The sequence below is a fragment of the Strix aluco genome, chromosome 13 (assembly GCF_031877795.1).
Source record: "Strix aluco isolate bStrAlu1 chromosome 13, bStrAlu1.hap1, whole genome shotgun sequence".
NCBI classification, from domain to species: domain Eukaryota; kingdom Metazoa; phylum Chordata; class Aves; order Strigiformes; family Strigidae; genus Strix; species Strix aluco.
In genome coordinates, this window is record NC_133943.1 from 3,605,785 (window position 1) to 3,620,428 (window position 14,644).

A 14,644-nucleotide genomic window follows, 5' to 3' on the forward strand; every position below is an offset into this window, starting at 1 on the left:
GGGCAGGAAGCGGTGGGCGGCAGCTTCCCGCCGCGCCTCTCGTCGTCCCGGGCGCTGGGGCGCGGAATGGCCGCCGCCGTTTAGCGCAGGGACCGCGCCGCCGCCGCAGCCGCCGCCATGGGCCGGGAGTCCAGGTGAGGGCAGCGTGGGCGCCGCCGCTGCGGTCAGTCTGGGCCGCGCCGGGACTCGCGGCTCCTTCAGGTGGCGGCGCGGGGCGGGTGGCTGCGGAGGGGGGGGAACAAAGGGCGGCGGCGGGCCCTGCCGGCTGGCGGGCACACTGAGGGCCGCGGGGTCCGCCACGGCAGGCCCCGGGCCCGGCGCGGGAGCGAGGGGCTCGCTCTGAGAGCACGGCTGGGTGGCTCCGGGCCCGGCTTTAGAGCCCCGGCGGGCCGCGCTGCGAGGAGCGGCCGCGCTTCCCCTGGGAGCTGCCGGGCTCCCCGCCGCCGCCCGCCGCCCTGAGGAGCCGCCCGGGGGTCGCGACCGCGTGTCTGGGCCCGGAGGCGCGTTAGGGCCCTGCCCGGGGGGCGACCGCGGGGTACAAGCGCCCGGCTGCGGTGCGTGGCGGTGGGTCCGGAGCGCCGGGGGTAACCCCCGAGCCTCTCTGAGCCCGCCCGGCCTTTGCCGGCTTGTTTTAAAATCACGACAATGACACAATTAGCCGGGTAGGCTTTTTTAACCTGGATTAGACATTTTCGCTTGTTCTTTTTAAGTTTATGCAGGATCACGTATCTTCTGTCCTCTCGCAGCTGGTATAAACACCTGATAAGGTGTTGTAAGCAACTCAGCAGTAATGTGATCGTGTACTTTGTGTGTTTCGGGTCAAGCCTGTGCTGCCAGATGATTTGGAGCCGCTCACATCTATCAGGCTTTAAACCAACTCCACAATTTGCAAGTGCTGTTGTGGCATATGTCTCTGTTTCCTAGTTTAATCTTACCATCGGATTTTAACACTAAAACTGTGACACGATAGTCCCCACATGCAGTTGTCCCTACACTGTAACAGCTTCCTAGATCCATAACTGAAATTTATACTGAGAGAGGCTGATGAATTGGAATTTTAACAACGAGCTTGGGTTCAAATTAGTGATTCATTGAAGAGCTGGGTAACGTCTAAATTAGTCTCAGACTAGCTAGGGCAGCAGTTGTTGCCAGCAGGACGCCGTTAGAGACTCGGGCTGCAAAATCTGGGAGCTGAACACCAAACTGCTGACGCTCAAGCTAGCAGGACTCCCTTGCTTATCACAGTACACCTTCTCTTCTGATAACGACAAGGGTTTTTTCTGTTTGGGCTAAAAATAATGCAAAAATTGGTTAAAACTTATATTAATTTTCTATTTTAATACCAACAAAAAGTTTTAAAAGTGAAGAAATGGTAAGAGGGTGAGCATGAATGGTGGGTGGAGATGGGTGGGGTGGGCTGCGTGTGCTGGAGGTGATGTAAAGAAATGTTCATCAGGCCAGGGCCTTTGAAACCTGAAATCATATACTCTGCTTTATTGCACACTGCAAAAAAAATTTTTTTTTAGTTTTCTAAAACTAAAAGATTAGAAGGGGGGAAGAATGGAGCAGAGCCATGGCATTTTGTGACAGAGATGGGGAAGAAATTAGAGCTAATGCTGACAGATGTTCTTTGCATTCAGTGGTACTGCTGATAGGCAGTATATTGATACCATACTGCTACTGTACTGCTTCCAAACGTACGTGGTACCTAAATATACCAAAGTGCTGAAATAAACTGTATTATTTTTAGTGGCGATACTGTTGTAATACAACCCTGGGTGGCAATGATGGAAGGGAAAGAAGGAGGTTGGGTTGGAGGTCGTGCTGTCTTTGCTTCTTCCTGCTTCCCAAGCCTGGCTACTAGTCTTGTCTGGAGAAAGGGTCTGCGGGTCCTGGGCTACAGGAGGGTGAACAAGGGAGTTGTTCTGCCGTGGTGACTGAAAATCAGGAATTGGAGGAAGAGGAGGTGGTCATAGTCGAGGTCCCTCTGTGACCTGTACACTCAGCTGAAGAGTTTCCTAGAGAATTCCTAGCCCTATTCTCTCCCACAGTGTGGTTGGGATAAGAGAGCTTTAATGAGGGGAGAAAGACACTCCCACCTCCATCACCCACCCCTCAAGCCTTGCTAACTTCTTAAAGCTTCTGTCCATGTTCTGTTTGATGATCTGATGGAATTTCTTGTGATGTCAGCGTCATAAAGGCATTAACTATTGCTGTGTCACATATGCTCAGGGGTTTATGTTTCTTTAATTGCAGTTTGACAGCTTTTCCATTGAGCAGAGGTATAATTTACCTAGCTTATCTGGATAAAAAATATATATTGCAACAAAGAATGGTTTTATTTGTTTGACAAATTTTGAGATGGCTTCAAAGAGTCGTCTTTTCCTGTGTACAATGGAAATGGGTGAATTTCTAAAAAGGAAATTGTTCTTAATGTTCTAGTGTTCTCATCATGTGCTTATATAGTGGTACTCTAAAACCAGAACAAAAATATAACCAAGTAATCCCTCTTAATTTCAGCATCATTAGGTGTATATGTACATTAATCATCATTTGACCAGATGATTACAAATGTTTTGAAATTTTAAAAGTCCCAAGGAATTAAGATAAATAATTCTTTTTGGCCTGTCCACCTAAATATGACCATTGTCCTTTAACTGCAAATTGTTCTCACGCTCACGTTCATCTTTTTTTGTGAATTTACAACGCAGGCATTATCGGAAGCGCTCCGCGTCACGTGGACGCTCTGGGAGCCGTTCTAGAAGTCGTTCTCCATCTGACAAAAGAGGAAAACGTGGAGAAGACAGACGCTCTAGAAGTAGGGATCGAGAACGTAGACGTGAGAGGTCACGCAGTAGGGACAAGAGACGGTCTCGATCGCGTGACAGAAAGCGTCAAAGGTATGACTTATCAATTCCAGTCAAAGTAGATAAAAATGCCTGTCCTCTGAATATTGTTGTTCTTCCACTAAAATTAGTTACTTTGGTGTTGTTCATGATAGATTTTACTATGCTTAAAGTTTTTGCTTATTAAATGGTTTCTAGCTGCTGGTGCTGGAGTTTGTAAGCTCTTAGCGGTCTTGATTGTCGGATTCTTTTTCCAACCTGTCCCTCAATAGCAGGCTAAAATGACACTATGATCACATGCTAAATAAATACAATTTTGTGCCGTGGCAGACGTTCAAGAAGTAGAGAAAGGGAACGGAGCCGAGAGAGAAGAAGATCCCGGAGCCGAGAGAGGAGGCGCTCTAGAAGCAGAAGCAGAGGTAGACGGTCTCGATCCTCCAGTCCAAGCAAGAACAGGAAAACAGAAAACAGGTATTTGTGTTCTCTAATTACAATCAGTGTCATAGTGACAAAATACTGTAAAACTACTGGTCGCATGGAGGGTATCATCAGGCAAAGCTGTGCAAAGCTGTGGTTTGTAGAATGAGAATATTATGTGAGTATACTGTTGTGATCTTTTCCCATTGCTGAACATTCTAACACAGTTTGTTGGGAGAATGTAAAAGAAAAAGCTCCAAGTTGTGGCCAGCTAAAAAAAGCAGTTAACTTTAAAGTTAAGACTGAATTTCATTCTGAAAGCTTTGTAATGCTTTGTTGTTGTCTCAGGTTCTGGTATCAATAAGTGATGTTTTGTGCCCAGCATGTATGCACAAATTAATACAGTACGGGTGCTCTCTAGCACAGGCATTATGGTGAAGTATAACTTTCTTTAAACTTTAAAATTACTGGAGAATTGTAAATTTTGTTACCAGATTTGCTCCAGTGCTGTGTTCTCAGTGATACACTGTATAATTTTCTTTCTTAGATAAAGCACTTTATTTCTGTGGAAACATACAGGGCTTTTAAAAAAATTGCAGGTAGGGTAGCAGCAGGGGATCATGGTGACATCTGTAACAGGAATTTCTAAACCGTTAGTAAGTGCCACTGATTGTACCTGAGCTCAGTGTTTCATCCATTATTTACCCAAAAGGTGTTCTAAGGAATGTAAGCCAATAAAGTTTGGAATGTGCTTTTTTTAAATTACTTGTGCATAGAAATAAAATATATAGTGTAACACTTCAGAGAAGCTCCAGAAGTCTGCTTTGGTAAAGCCACCACCTGTTTATCTGCTGTTTGTTGAATTCTGTGGGTGTGCTCAAATCAATATGGATTTGACAAGAACTGGTCTTAGGGGTTTACAGTCAAATAAACTGTCTAGTAAATAGAATTAGTAAAGAGGTGAAGCTTGAACTCTTTTAGATGTTGACTTTAGAAATGTTTAAAAACTTACTACAGGTCATGTTGTTTTAAATATATTTTAATGGAATTTTCAGATATAATTACAAACAGCATGTCATGCTATCCTGTAGAATGAGTGGAAAGTCCGTAAGTTGTAACAGCAGTCTGTATAAAGAATAAGCAGGTTGATGACAATCTAGAAATTGTGAGAAGCTGGAATCAAAGTTTTTTTGAATAAGTGTATGGTTTGTATTAGAATAGCCTAATGAAAAAGGCTTAATGAGATTTAATTGGCTAAACTGAATTTTACATTTATTATCATGAGTTAGCACATGTTTCGTTTGGATGCTTTTTTTTTTTCCTTTTTTTTAAAATTGGAAGCAAGTAAGGGTAATAAAACCTGTGATAAATGGGTTTTGTATTAAATGCAAGTCTGCACGTTACACTTGAGTCACATAAGTAGCTTTTCCCAGGGAGAGGTGTTTTTATGTCTTTCAGCCAGTACTGTATGCTCAGGGGGACATTCAAACTTCTGTGGCAAGATGCTAGATCACTTTACCTTTCTCTAGAAATTCAACAAACAGGAAATTTTTAGTATCTCTTTTCTAACTGCTGTCTTCAAGGAGGTGTAAAATAAACTGCAGAACCACTAGAGTATCAATTGTAAGTGTTCTGGAAATGAAGTCTGTGACTTCCCCCTGTAAAGAAATGAGAAGAACAGAACCAAAGCATGTGCATCAGTGGATTGCAATAGATTGTACATTTCTGGTAGTTAAAGGGAATATTTCCAAGATGTGGAAAGATGCTCTGGGAGGCAGTGTGCTTTGTAACGTATCTGAAAACATAAACCTGTACTGGGTGTTCATGGTTCTGGTTCTATCCAGCACGTGTATCCCCACCCTGAGAAAAGCTGTAATGTTTTAAGAAATTTTTGATCTTACCATTCAGGTCAAGATCTAAAGAAAAGACAGAAGGTGTGGAAGTTTCCAAAGAAAAGAAAAAAGACAAAGAAGACAAAGAAGAAGAGAAGGATAAAGATGCTACCACAAATACTGTGGCCACTGAGGTAGAAGCTTTTAACACTTATGAATTTAAAAGATAAGAATTTAAACCAGGAATTAGGTTAGCCATAGATTTGGCATTAACAAAAGAAAAGCTGTTCTTAAAGCTGGACAAAATCCCCACTGAATGAGAGAGTATTCTCTTCAGTAACACAAACTCCTGTCGCGGAGTATGCTTCCAGTTCTTGGCAGAAGAAACGTTCTTCTCCATTCAAGATTTCAAACTGCTTAGACTGCGAACCACAGACAAGCGTGAAGGGTCTCTCATTTTTCATGTATTAGGTGTCAGTAGAGGAGCTGGACATTTTTTTTGGCTTTTGGACCCAGGCAGGAATTAAAAAACGAAGGGAGAGGGCAGCTCACTTTGCCTTGTTCCATCTCATAAAAAGATGTGCCAAGATGAAGAATTCCCAGACTAGCAGTTTTAGCTAACTTCTAAACCAGCACATTGTTACTAACCCTCCTTCATTAACAGTGGCTGCACTGTCAGTGAGGGCTCCCCAGTCATAAACCAATTACAGGTTTTTGTACTAGGAGGACTTTTGGAAGCAGAGGGTAACATGATGATTCTTTACTCTTTTATTGATCAGTGGCTAAAATGAATTGAAACTTGCTGGTGTGAGTTACAGTATTTTTTCCTAGTAAATAAAGGAAAGTTTAGTTTGCTATTATCTTAAAAATTATATGCTGGATACTATCATGAAAAATAAAATAGTAACTGCATTTCTTACTTGAAAATGTTACAGTTGATGGTAGTAATTTTCATTTGCTTCAGTTGTGATAAGTTTGTGGATGTCCAGTCTTCAGTGGCATGCTCACACAACAGTTATATTTATTTGAAGAAGCATGGATTATGGCTATTTATTTTCACTATTTGGCTGGTTTTTATCATAGAATTTTGATCAGAACAAACTAGAAGAAGAAATGAGAAAACGAAAAGAAAGAGTGGAGAAATGGAGGGAAGAACAACGCAAGAAAGCAATGGAAAACATAGGAGAACTGAAAAAGGAAATTGAAGAGATGAAACAGGGGAAAAAATGGAGTTTAGAAGATGATGATGGTATTTAAATTTTCGTATATAAGTTAAAATACTTTTGTTCCTAATAAATAATATTTTTATTACGCAATCTTTAAAGCATTTAATTACTTTTCAGAATGTGAACTATAAAATAACAAGGCCTAAATCTGATCATGACTTCAGATGGTTTAAGATACAACTGAGATGAACAAACTGGAGAGATTTGTATGAGGAAAAATGATCTAGTAATAAAACTGGACTGTAATTATTTGGGTAGACTAATAATTTAACACACGCAAGCACTCCTCTCTTTCCCTGTCTGTTTTATTCCCATCTTTCTTGCTCCTATTAGATGATGAAGAGGAAACTGCAGAAGGAGAAAAAGAAGGCAATGAGGTTGAAGATGAAGAGTTAGATCCTTTGGATGCTTATATGGAAGAAGTAAAAGAAGAGGTCAAGAAGTTCAATATGAGAAGTGTGAAAGGTGGAGGTGGGAGTGAAAAGGTAAAATCACTATTAAGATTTCCTGTCTTTGTCTTTCAAAAATAGCTTTCTGTTTTAATATCAAAATGGCTTTGAAAAAAAAGGGGGGGAAATGCAAAAAAGCAAAAAGTAAGTTAGGTGCACTTAATGCCTCTTTGCCTTTAATTTCCTGCTGTTTTTATCAAGCATTAATGTGATAAAATTTCACTGAAGAAAGTGAAAAAAACCCCCACAGCATAATGCATTCAGAAGTACAGATTTTCTATATGTTTTAAACAGTATGGTTTTTGTTTTATATGATAGTGCAATAATTTTTCTTAACTGTTTTTGTAGAAAACCGGACCAACTGTTACCAAAGTAGTAACTGTGGTGACAACCAAAAAGGCAGCTGCAGAGTCAGAAAAGAAGAAAGGGGAGCTCATGGAGAATGACCAAGATGCAATGGAGGTAATGGATGTGTCTTGTATTTCTACTCTGAAAAGGCAATGTGCCTCTTAAAAGAGGTATGAGAACAAGGGTAGTCCTGAGATTTTTCCATCTCCTAGGAGATAAACACTTAGTTATTTAATTTGCAGAACCGTAATCACAAGATTTTTGATTTTATGCAGTTTCTTGTTACTTGTACTGGGTTTTTTTTCAGAAATCACCATTGCAGCTTTCTTGTTCAGAGGCAGTGTTACACAGATGAGAACTGAATGAGTGCGTCGGGTTGTCTGGCTTTGTTCTAAATACGAGTGGGCTGACGTATGTCAGATGTAGCGTGTGTTCACCTCACGTGTTCACATTACAGAAATTTGGTGGGTAGTCCCAGTGATCCTGTGTGTGAATGACCCATGAGCTAGTATAGAGTGTTTGTGTATGCAGCTGCTCAGTCTGCACACAGTCCCACCTATCTGATCTAAGAAAAGTGTGTTACATTTCTGCTGAATTTCTTTGTAAGTATAAATATGTTAATTTCCAAAACACCTGTAAGTTACGGATCTCAAAACACTTCATAAATCATAATGAGACATCTCTTTAGCACAAATAAGAGGTAAGTGTTCTCATTTTACAGTTTAGGAAAGAGTACAAAGGAGTTTGATTTTGCCTAGGGCTATAAAACGCTGTGCCAAGTCACGTGTTCCTGTAGACAGCACCCTAAACCAAATTTATAAGCATTTTCTGTTACTCTGGCTGTAAATAACAAATGCGTTTTAGTAGGAAGAGGTGATACAAGTAGATAAATGTCAGCTTTCCTCTCTGGGTGTGGGTTCAATGAGTTGGTAGGTCTCCCCCTAGTCTTCACAGTGTGCAATTTTTTGCATGTTGAACAGTGGCAGATCAGCATGAATATTAAATTTTAACAGAACAGTGCTCTGGGATTCTCAGAGCGCCATCTTGCTCAGTGATTGGACCTGAACTTCTCAGAATTACCCTTCTGTGTCCAAACTGGCTTCATAAAATGCTTTCAGGAGAACAGGAATATTGGTTGTGGTGGTGTAGGCTTGAATAGTTGTTGAGGGTACAGGTACGTTGATGTCCGGTAGGTCCTGGAGAGGCAGCCTTGCCCAAGTTGTAGCCGACGGCCCCTGCTAGCGCTGTAGCTCAGCTGGGTCACGCTGAGCTCTGTGTCCCTACAGTTCCAGTCTTGTTAGTGCTCGACTAGTTTAAAGCTGAGTTGGGTGCATCTGTCAGAACTGTGGCTGCAGTGGGACACACATCAGTGGTTTGCTGGCTGGATTTTTTTTCTTCATATTTTCCTCTTACTATTTCTGTTGTATGGCAGTGATCGATTATTTCTGGATGACAAGGCTGGTAGTTAGTATTCATAAAGTCATGAAAGTGATATGGAACACAGTGAAAGTTAAGGTTTGGGAGAAACAAAAGACAGATGAAAGAACAATTGGGATTCTTCTTAAACTGATAGTGGGTTTTCAGTATCTGGTCTAATAAGGTAAGGAGTTACTGTTGCTTCTGAGTAAAGTTCCTCTATAAGTGAAAAACCAGAGCCTCTCAGAACCATTCATACTAATTTACACACAAATTATCATCTATACAGTATTCCTCAGAAGAGGAGGAAGTTGATCTTCAGACTGCCCTGACTGGCTACCAGACCAAGCAGAGAAAGCTGCTAGAACCAGTGGATCATGGAAAGATAGAATATGAACCTTTCAGGAAAAACTTCTATGTTGAAGTACCAGAACTAGCTAAAATGACTCAAGAAGGTAAGGAACAATACAACCAGAACACCTTGGGTACTGTTAAAGAAAAGAATGACGGATTTGATGTGCAAAGAAACAGCAAATTCTTTTGGAATATAAAGAGCATTTGGAGAAACTTCATATAGAAAAACACTGAATCAGATCACTGTTACTGATAACTTCATATAATTATTTATGAGCCTTTGATTGAAAAATTTTCCTGAGTCCTTTCCTCCAGCCTCTTGTATTTATGTGTAACAAGCTAAAAGCTGTTTTTCTGGTGGTGATAAAATTAGTATTTCATGTTCAAGGACAGATCAAGAATATTTTGATCAAGGTAGTAGAGAAATGTCAAGTTGACTCTGTTGCAATGCAAACTCTATTTCAGAGGTGAATGTGTACAGGCTGGAGTTGGAGGGAATTACAGTCAAGGGAAAAGGCTGCCCCAAACCAATAAAAACCTGGGTACAGTGTGGTATTTCCATGAAGATTCTCACTGCCCTCAAGAAGTAAGCAAGCACCTTATGAATTACAGCATGCTTGATTTTGTTCACTATGCTCTATCATATATTTATGAGAAAAACCTTTTTCTTTGTTGCATAACTTTGTTGTTCCTTCTGCCATTTGTATTGTGGTTTTGCTGCTCATTTTTATGCTGTAGTTTTTGAATGACACTAGTATGTGTATGTAAATACGAATATGCAAGTTTTTTTCAGCATGACTTTGTGATTCACATTTATCAAATGCTATTTTGTTCTTAAAATACCTTTTCTTTCTCTCTTTAAGACATGGCTATGAAAAGCCCACTCCCATTCAAACCCAGGCTATCCCAGCAATTATGAATGGGCGTGACTTGATTGGCATTGCTAAAACAGGAAGTGGAAAAACTATTGCATTTCTGTTGCCCATGTTCAGACACATTATGGATCAGAGAGCATTAGAAGAAGGAGAAGGTCCTATAGGTACAAAGCTTTTTTTTTTTTCAAAATTGCTTTTGAAGTAAATAAAAACTCAAGCATACGCTCTAAAGGGTCTTCAGTTCTTCTCTTGGTTATAGGGAGGAATTCTTACTTACTAGTATTCATTAGTGAGGGGCTTTTTTTATTTAGTTAATGATCACCATGCTATTTAATGTTGTTTGTGATCAGTGTGCTATCTAATGTTTCAAGAGCACTTGCATGTCCTTACATCTGGGAGACTTTACTCCTTTGATTTTGAAATTTTGACCAGATTTCTACCCCATCCTCATACTGTCTTAATTCTCTTTTTCTTGAAATTACATTTTAAAAATACATATATGTAAATTACTGTAAACAGTATTACAAAATATTAAATTTTGCTGTATAAATAACATCTCTTACGTTACAGTGTATGATGAAAATGCTTTGCTTTCCAGCTGTCATTATGACACCTACTCGCGAGTTGGCTTTGCAGATTACCAAGGAGTGTAAGAAGTTCTCAAAGACACTTGGGCTTCGAGTTGTCTGTGTTTATGGAGGAACAGGAATCAGTGAACAGGTACACAAAAGACATACCTTACTTGTCAGATAACTCCTGAACTTCATTAGTTAATGAATGGTAGTAATGCAGAAGCTTAAGTGTTTGCACTTAACTTAGCCTTAAACATACTGATCTTGAAAATTCTCACGTATGGTCCTCAAAAGTTTCAGACTGTTTCTTTTTATGTATGTATTGAGCATGGTAGTAATGAAACTACTAGTGGGATGTGATAGTTTGAATGTTATTGAGAAACTGTATTTGTATGAGAGTTCCCTCAAGATAACAAAAGCCAGAAAATGTTAACTTTGGTTTATTGCATTAGGAAATACTGCATGTCAGAGTAATTTAGAGATTAATTTCAAGGGGTTTTTTTCCCCCCATCCCTGTTTATGGAAACAACAGAAGTGACCATCTGTGATGGAACATGGGTTATTTAGTATCAGTTGTCCCTGATATAATGTGTGACATTTCTTATATGCCCTTAACTGTATAGAAGTCGTGTTCCCGTTATAACTACTTCAAGTGGTAGTAACTTAGGTCAGAGGTTACTCCTTTGGAAAGCAAAGTTTTCCAGAGACTTAAAGAAATTGCAGAGTAGTATCTTTACATAAACAATGCACATTAGTAGAACAGCTGTATTATAGTGTATGTTGTTTTATTTTTTGCAAGGTGATGCATGTTTTAAAGAAAAACAATGCAGAAAGCAAAAAACCACTCTAATTGTTTGTTTACTATGTTTTGAAATCAGATAGCTGAACTCAAAAGAGGTGCTGAAATTATTGTTTGCACACCTGGACGTATGATTGACATGTTAGCAGCTAACAATGGTGAGTAGAAAACCTTTTCCTATGGAGAATTTTTTATATTTGTTGTGTAATTCTAACAAATTCAAAAGATCATGTATTTTGATAAATGGTCTTATGGAATTTTCTTATATCTCTTCAGGCTGCACTATCTAGCTATTGAGAATATATAGCACTAATAATAGGTTTAATCATATATTGGTTTGACTTTTTTGGGGAGGACAGGAAATACTACATTCTTGAAGAGTTTCTGAGAATGTTTATCATTGTTAAAATGTGCTGGTCCAAATTTTTTAACTTCAGGCCATTTAGATAAAGGTTATTTAACAGTTGCTTATTTTGTCTGCCCATTGATCCTTTATTATTATTGGAAGTGTAGCTCAGCAGTTACCCTCTTTTACACAAGAGCGTCTGTCTCTGCCTTTATCTGTTGGTTTTAAAAAACAAACAGACGAAGCCCTCCCTAAATAACCGTTCAAAAGTAAAAGAACTGACCTTACATCAAATATTCAGATTGATTAAACTGAGCCACTGCAGCTTTAAGAGGTTTTGTCCTAGTGTAACCATTGCATGCTTGTTAGATAAAGTTTTATTATTAAATTATTCCACATCAAAACCTCTACTAAACTGTTGACATTATTTAACTTCTGTGGAAAAAGTACCTTCAAGACATATAGAACTGGGCTTCCAAGACTTAAATCGTCAAAGGTAGGTACATTAATGCTGTTCCCAAGTAATTTTACAAAGTTATTATTTGGGGATGAAAGTGTTAAGATGTTAAATAGATATGTAGATTTTAAGAAATATTTATTTTGTTCCTTAAGTATGAATTCCGTATCTTAAAAAAAATGCAGCGCTAAATCTCTGAAAAATAATTTGAGGATTCAGCTACAATTTGCTGAAGCTGAAAGGACCAAATGCTACTGTAGTTTGATAGGCACAAGTCTGAGTGATAGTTGTAGAAAATGTGAAAATCTGTTCCATTCTGAGAGCATTTGACAGTGTCGCTCCACAGTTGTTTGGAACTGAATGTGTTCCCATGTTTATATCGTTTCAGAATATGATTCTTAAATCCTTGAGTTAAATCCCTCTCGTGAAAGGGAATCTCTTAGCTGTTTGTTTGGGAAGGGTGCTAATTATCCTGTCCATCATAATTTCAAAATGGTCACAGATATATGACTTGCTTACTTTGTTTCCAGCTGTCCCAGAGTTTGGGGTGGTTCTTAAGTTTAGTAGTGTTACTGGGTAGGTTTTAATCTTTATATATTCATTTTGAAAAGACTGCTTACTCTTGTTTTATGCATATTATTAGCAGTTAACTAGAATTAGTATGATTATCCTCAAATAGCTATTTCGAGCTCCAAGGAAGCATTACAGATTATATGTATAAAAGGATTTTTTCTGAGGCTGCAACAGTTAGCACTGGACTTTGCCTTCCACACATGCGCTGTAATCTCTAATATGTTTTTTTCTAGGTGGCGCTGTCAGATAATGGCTGATGTGGCTCCTTGCTTCATCTCAGTCTTAGTTTTATGATGTGTTTTGGCGAGGGCAGTTTTCTGAATTTTACAGGTTCTTCTGGCCCTATGATGGTATGCAAGAGAAGAGTTTGACAAAATAAAGGGCCTTGTGCATACTTACGCATTTCCCAGAATGTATATGTGATTAAAATGAGAACATTAAAATTCACATTTAGTGAATTTTTTAAAAAATTAATTAATGTCTTTGTTAGAAGATAGTGAGACTATATAACATTTTTTAAAAATTATTCCTGAGGGAAACTAGATTTCCATTTGATTTTGTTTCCCATGTGTTTTTTCCTCTCCTTTCGCAGGTCGGGTGACAAATCTCCGTAGAGTCACATATGTTGTACTTGATGAAGCAGATAGAATGTTTGACATGGGGTTTGAGCCTCAGGTAATTAATGACATGACTGATATTGCCACAAGATGTTATTCTCCACTTAAAGGATTTTGCAATGCTACGTTATTATTACACTGCCAATGAGTGTTCAAAGAGATGTGCTACATATGGGCAACAGTTTAAACTGACTGATTTTTCTGTTATCCTGACATGCTTTGTTTTCAATAAATTCTTATATAGCTTAATTTTTTTTTTCTAACATACTATTTTATTTTTACACACTTGGTTTGGATACTTGTGTCTATGTTGTAGCCCTATGTAATCGCTTGATGCAGATGTCATTTTAGTAGTTGTAGCCTGTTTATAAAGCCTTTGATGTCTCCTGTGCGGGAGAGAGGGACAAAATGTTGGAAATGTTGGTGACAAATTACTTGCTGGCAGCTTTGGACATCCAGGAATCTTTCAGTTGTCATCAGGCTATATTGCCCTCCAAAACTAAGGGAATTCCTTTATTTTGTCTCTTGAGCTGTAGAGCTTCTGCTGCGTGTCTTAAGATTTTTGCTGGGCTGTTGTCGGATTGCATATTGCCACTCAACTTCCTTTCGAATCCAGGAAGTTTTGCCTGTCTTCCAACGCCAGCACCAAGGTCCCAAGAGGAAATCTGTAAAGAACTGTTTTGTAGTCTGTGTAGTGCAGATACCACTGAATTTTAAAGATGGCAGTTCTGTATGTGTACGAAGTTCCATTAGAGCACTTGGGTATTAACAGGGAATGTTCTCTTCAACCAGGTTATGCGCATTGTAGACAACGTCAGGCCTGATCGTCAGACTGTCATGTTCTCTGCTACTTTTCCCAGAGCTATGGAGGCGTTAGCTCGCAGAATCCTAAGTAAACCTATAGAAGTGCAGGTCGGAGGCAGAAGTGTTGTCTGCTCTGATGTGGAGCAACATGTTGTGAGTATCACACATCTGCCTCGCTTATCTTCTCATTTGCTTGCAAAAGATTATTTCCAGCAATATTGAATATAAACCAATATACCCACAGAGCTTTTATTTTTAGAAGGTTAGTGACCTTATTAAACACGACCTCAGAATAAACTTAACACCCTAATCTGTGAATGCAATGTGATCACTTATTTTTTAAAAATTTGGTTTTATACCACTAAGCTGAACAGCAGTTTTGCCACTAGCTGCGGAAAGTCATCTCCGGTTCCTGATTTTTATTTTTATGCACCCTGAATGTGTTTAATGACTTTGATACAAGTTACACTCTTTCTACTTTGCTTTTGTATGTCTTTTTCCAGATTGTCATAGAAGAGGAGAACAAGTTTTTGAAGTTACTGGAGCTACTGGGGCACTATCAGGAGAAAGGATCAGTTATCATATTTGTAGATAAACAAGAACACGCTGATGGGTTGCTGAAAGATTTAATGAGAGCCTCTTACCCTTGCTTGTCTCTTCATGGAGGTAATCTACAACCTTAAGGATTTATATTAACAACTCCAAACTAGAAT

General features: G+C 39.2%; 1 protein-coding gene across 7 annotated transcripts in view; it reads left to right on the forward strand.

Moving 5' to 3' along the window:
* DDX46 (DEAD-box helicase 46) overlaps window positions 1–14,644 on the forward strand; it is a 27,932-nt gene continuing 13,288 nt past the window's right edge. For all 7 annotated transcript variants that reach the window (XR_012624987.1, XM_074838473.1, XM_074838468.1 and 4 more), the window contains exons 1-15: window positions 1–134; window positions 2,712–2,900; window positions 3,177–3,317; window positions 5,172–5,289; window positions 6,179–6,344; window positions 6,655–6,806; window positions 7,119–7,232; window positions 8,824–8,989; window positions 9,354–9,474; window positions 9,752–9,927; window positions 10,362–10,483; window positions 11,214–11,292; window positions 13,103–13,185; window positions 13,920–14,084; window positions 14,435–14,597. Coding sequence is in view for 6 of the 7 variants with exons in the window: in XM_074838473.1 (XP_074694574.1) it covers window positions 118–134; window positions 2,712–2,900; window positions 3,177–3,317; window positions 5,172–5,289; window positions 6,179–6,344; window positions 6,655–6,806; window positions 7,119–7,232; window positions 8,824–8,989; window positions 9,354–9,474; window positions 9,752–9,927; window positions 10,362–10,483; window positions 11,214–11,292; window positions 13,103–13,185; window positions 13,920–14,084; window positions 14,435–14,597 (1,972 nt within the window). In the remaining variant the exon portion in view is untranslated. The remainder of the gene's footprint in view (window positions 135–2,711; window positions 2,901–3,176; window positions 3,318–5,171; window positions 5,290–6,178; window positions 6,345–6,654; window positions 6,807–7,118; window positions 7,233–8,823; window positions 8,990–9,353; window positions 9,475–9,751; window positions 9,928–10,361; window positions 10,484–11,213; window positions 11,293–13,102; window positions 13,186–13,919; window positions 14,085–14,434; window positions 14,598–14,644) is intronic.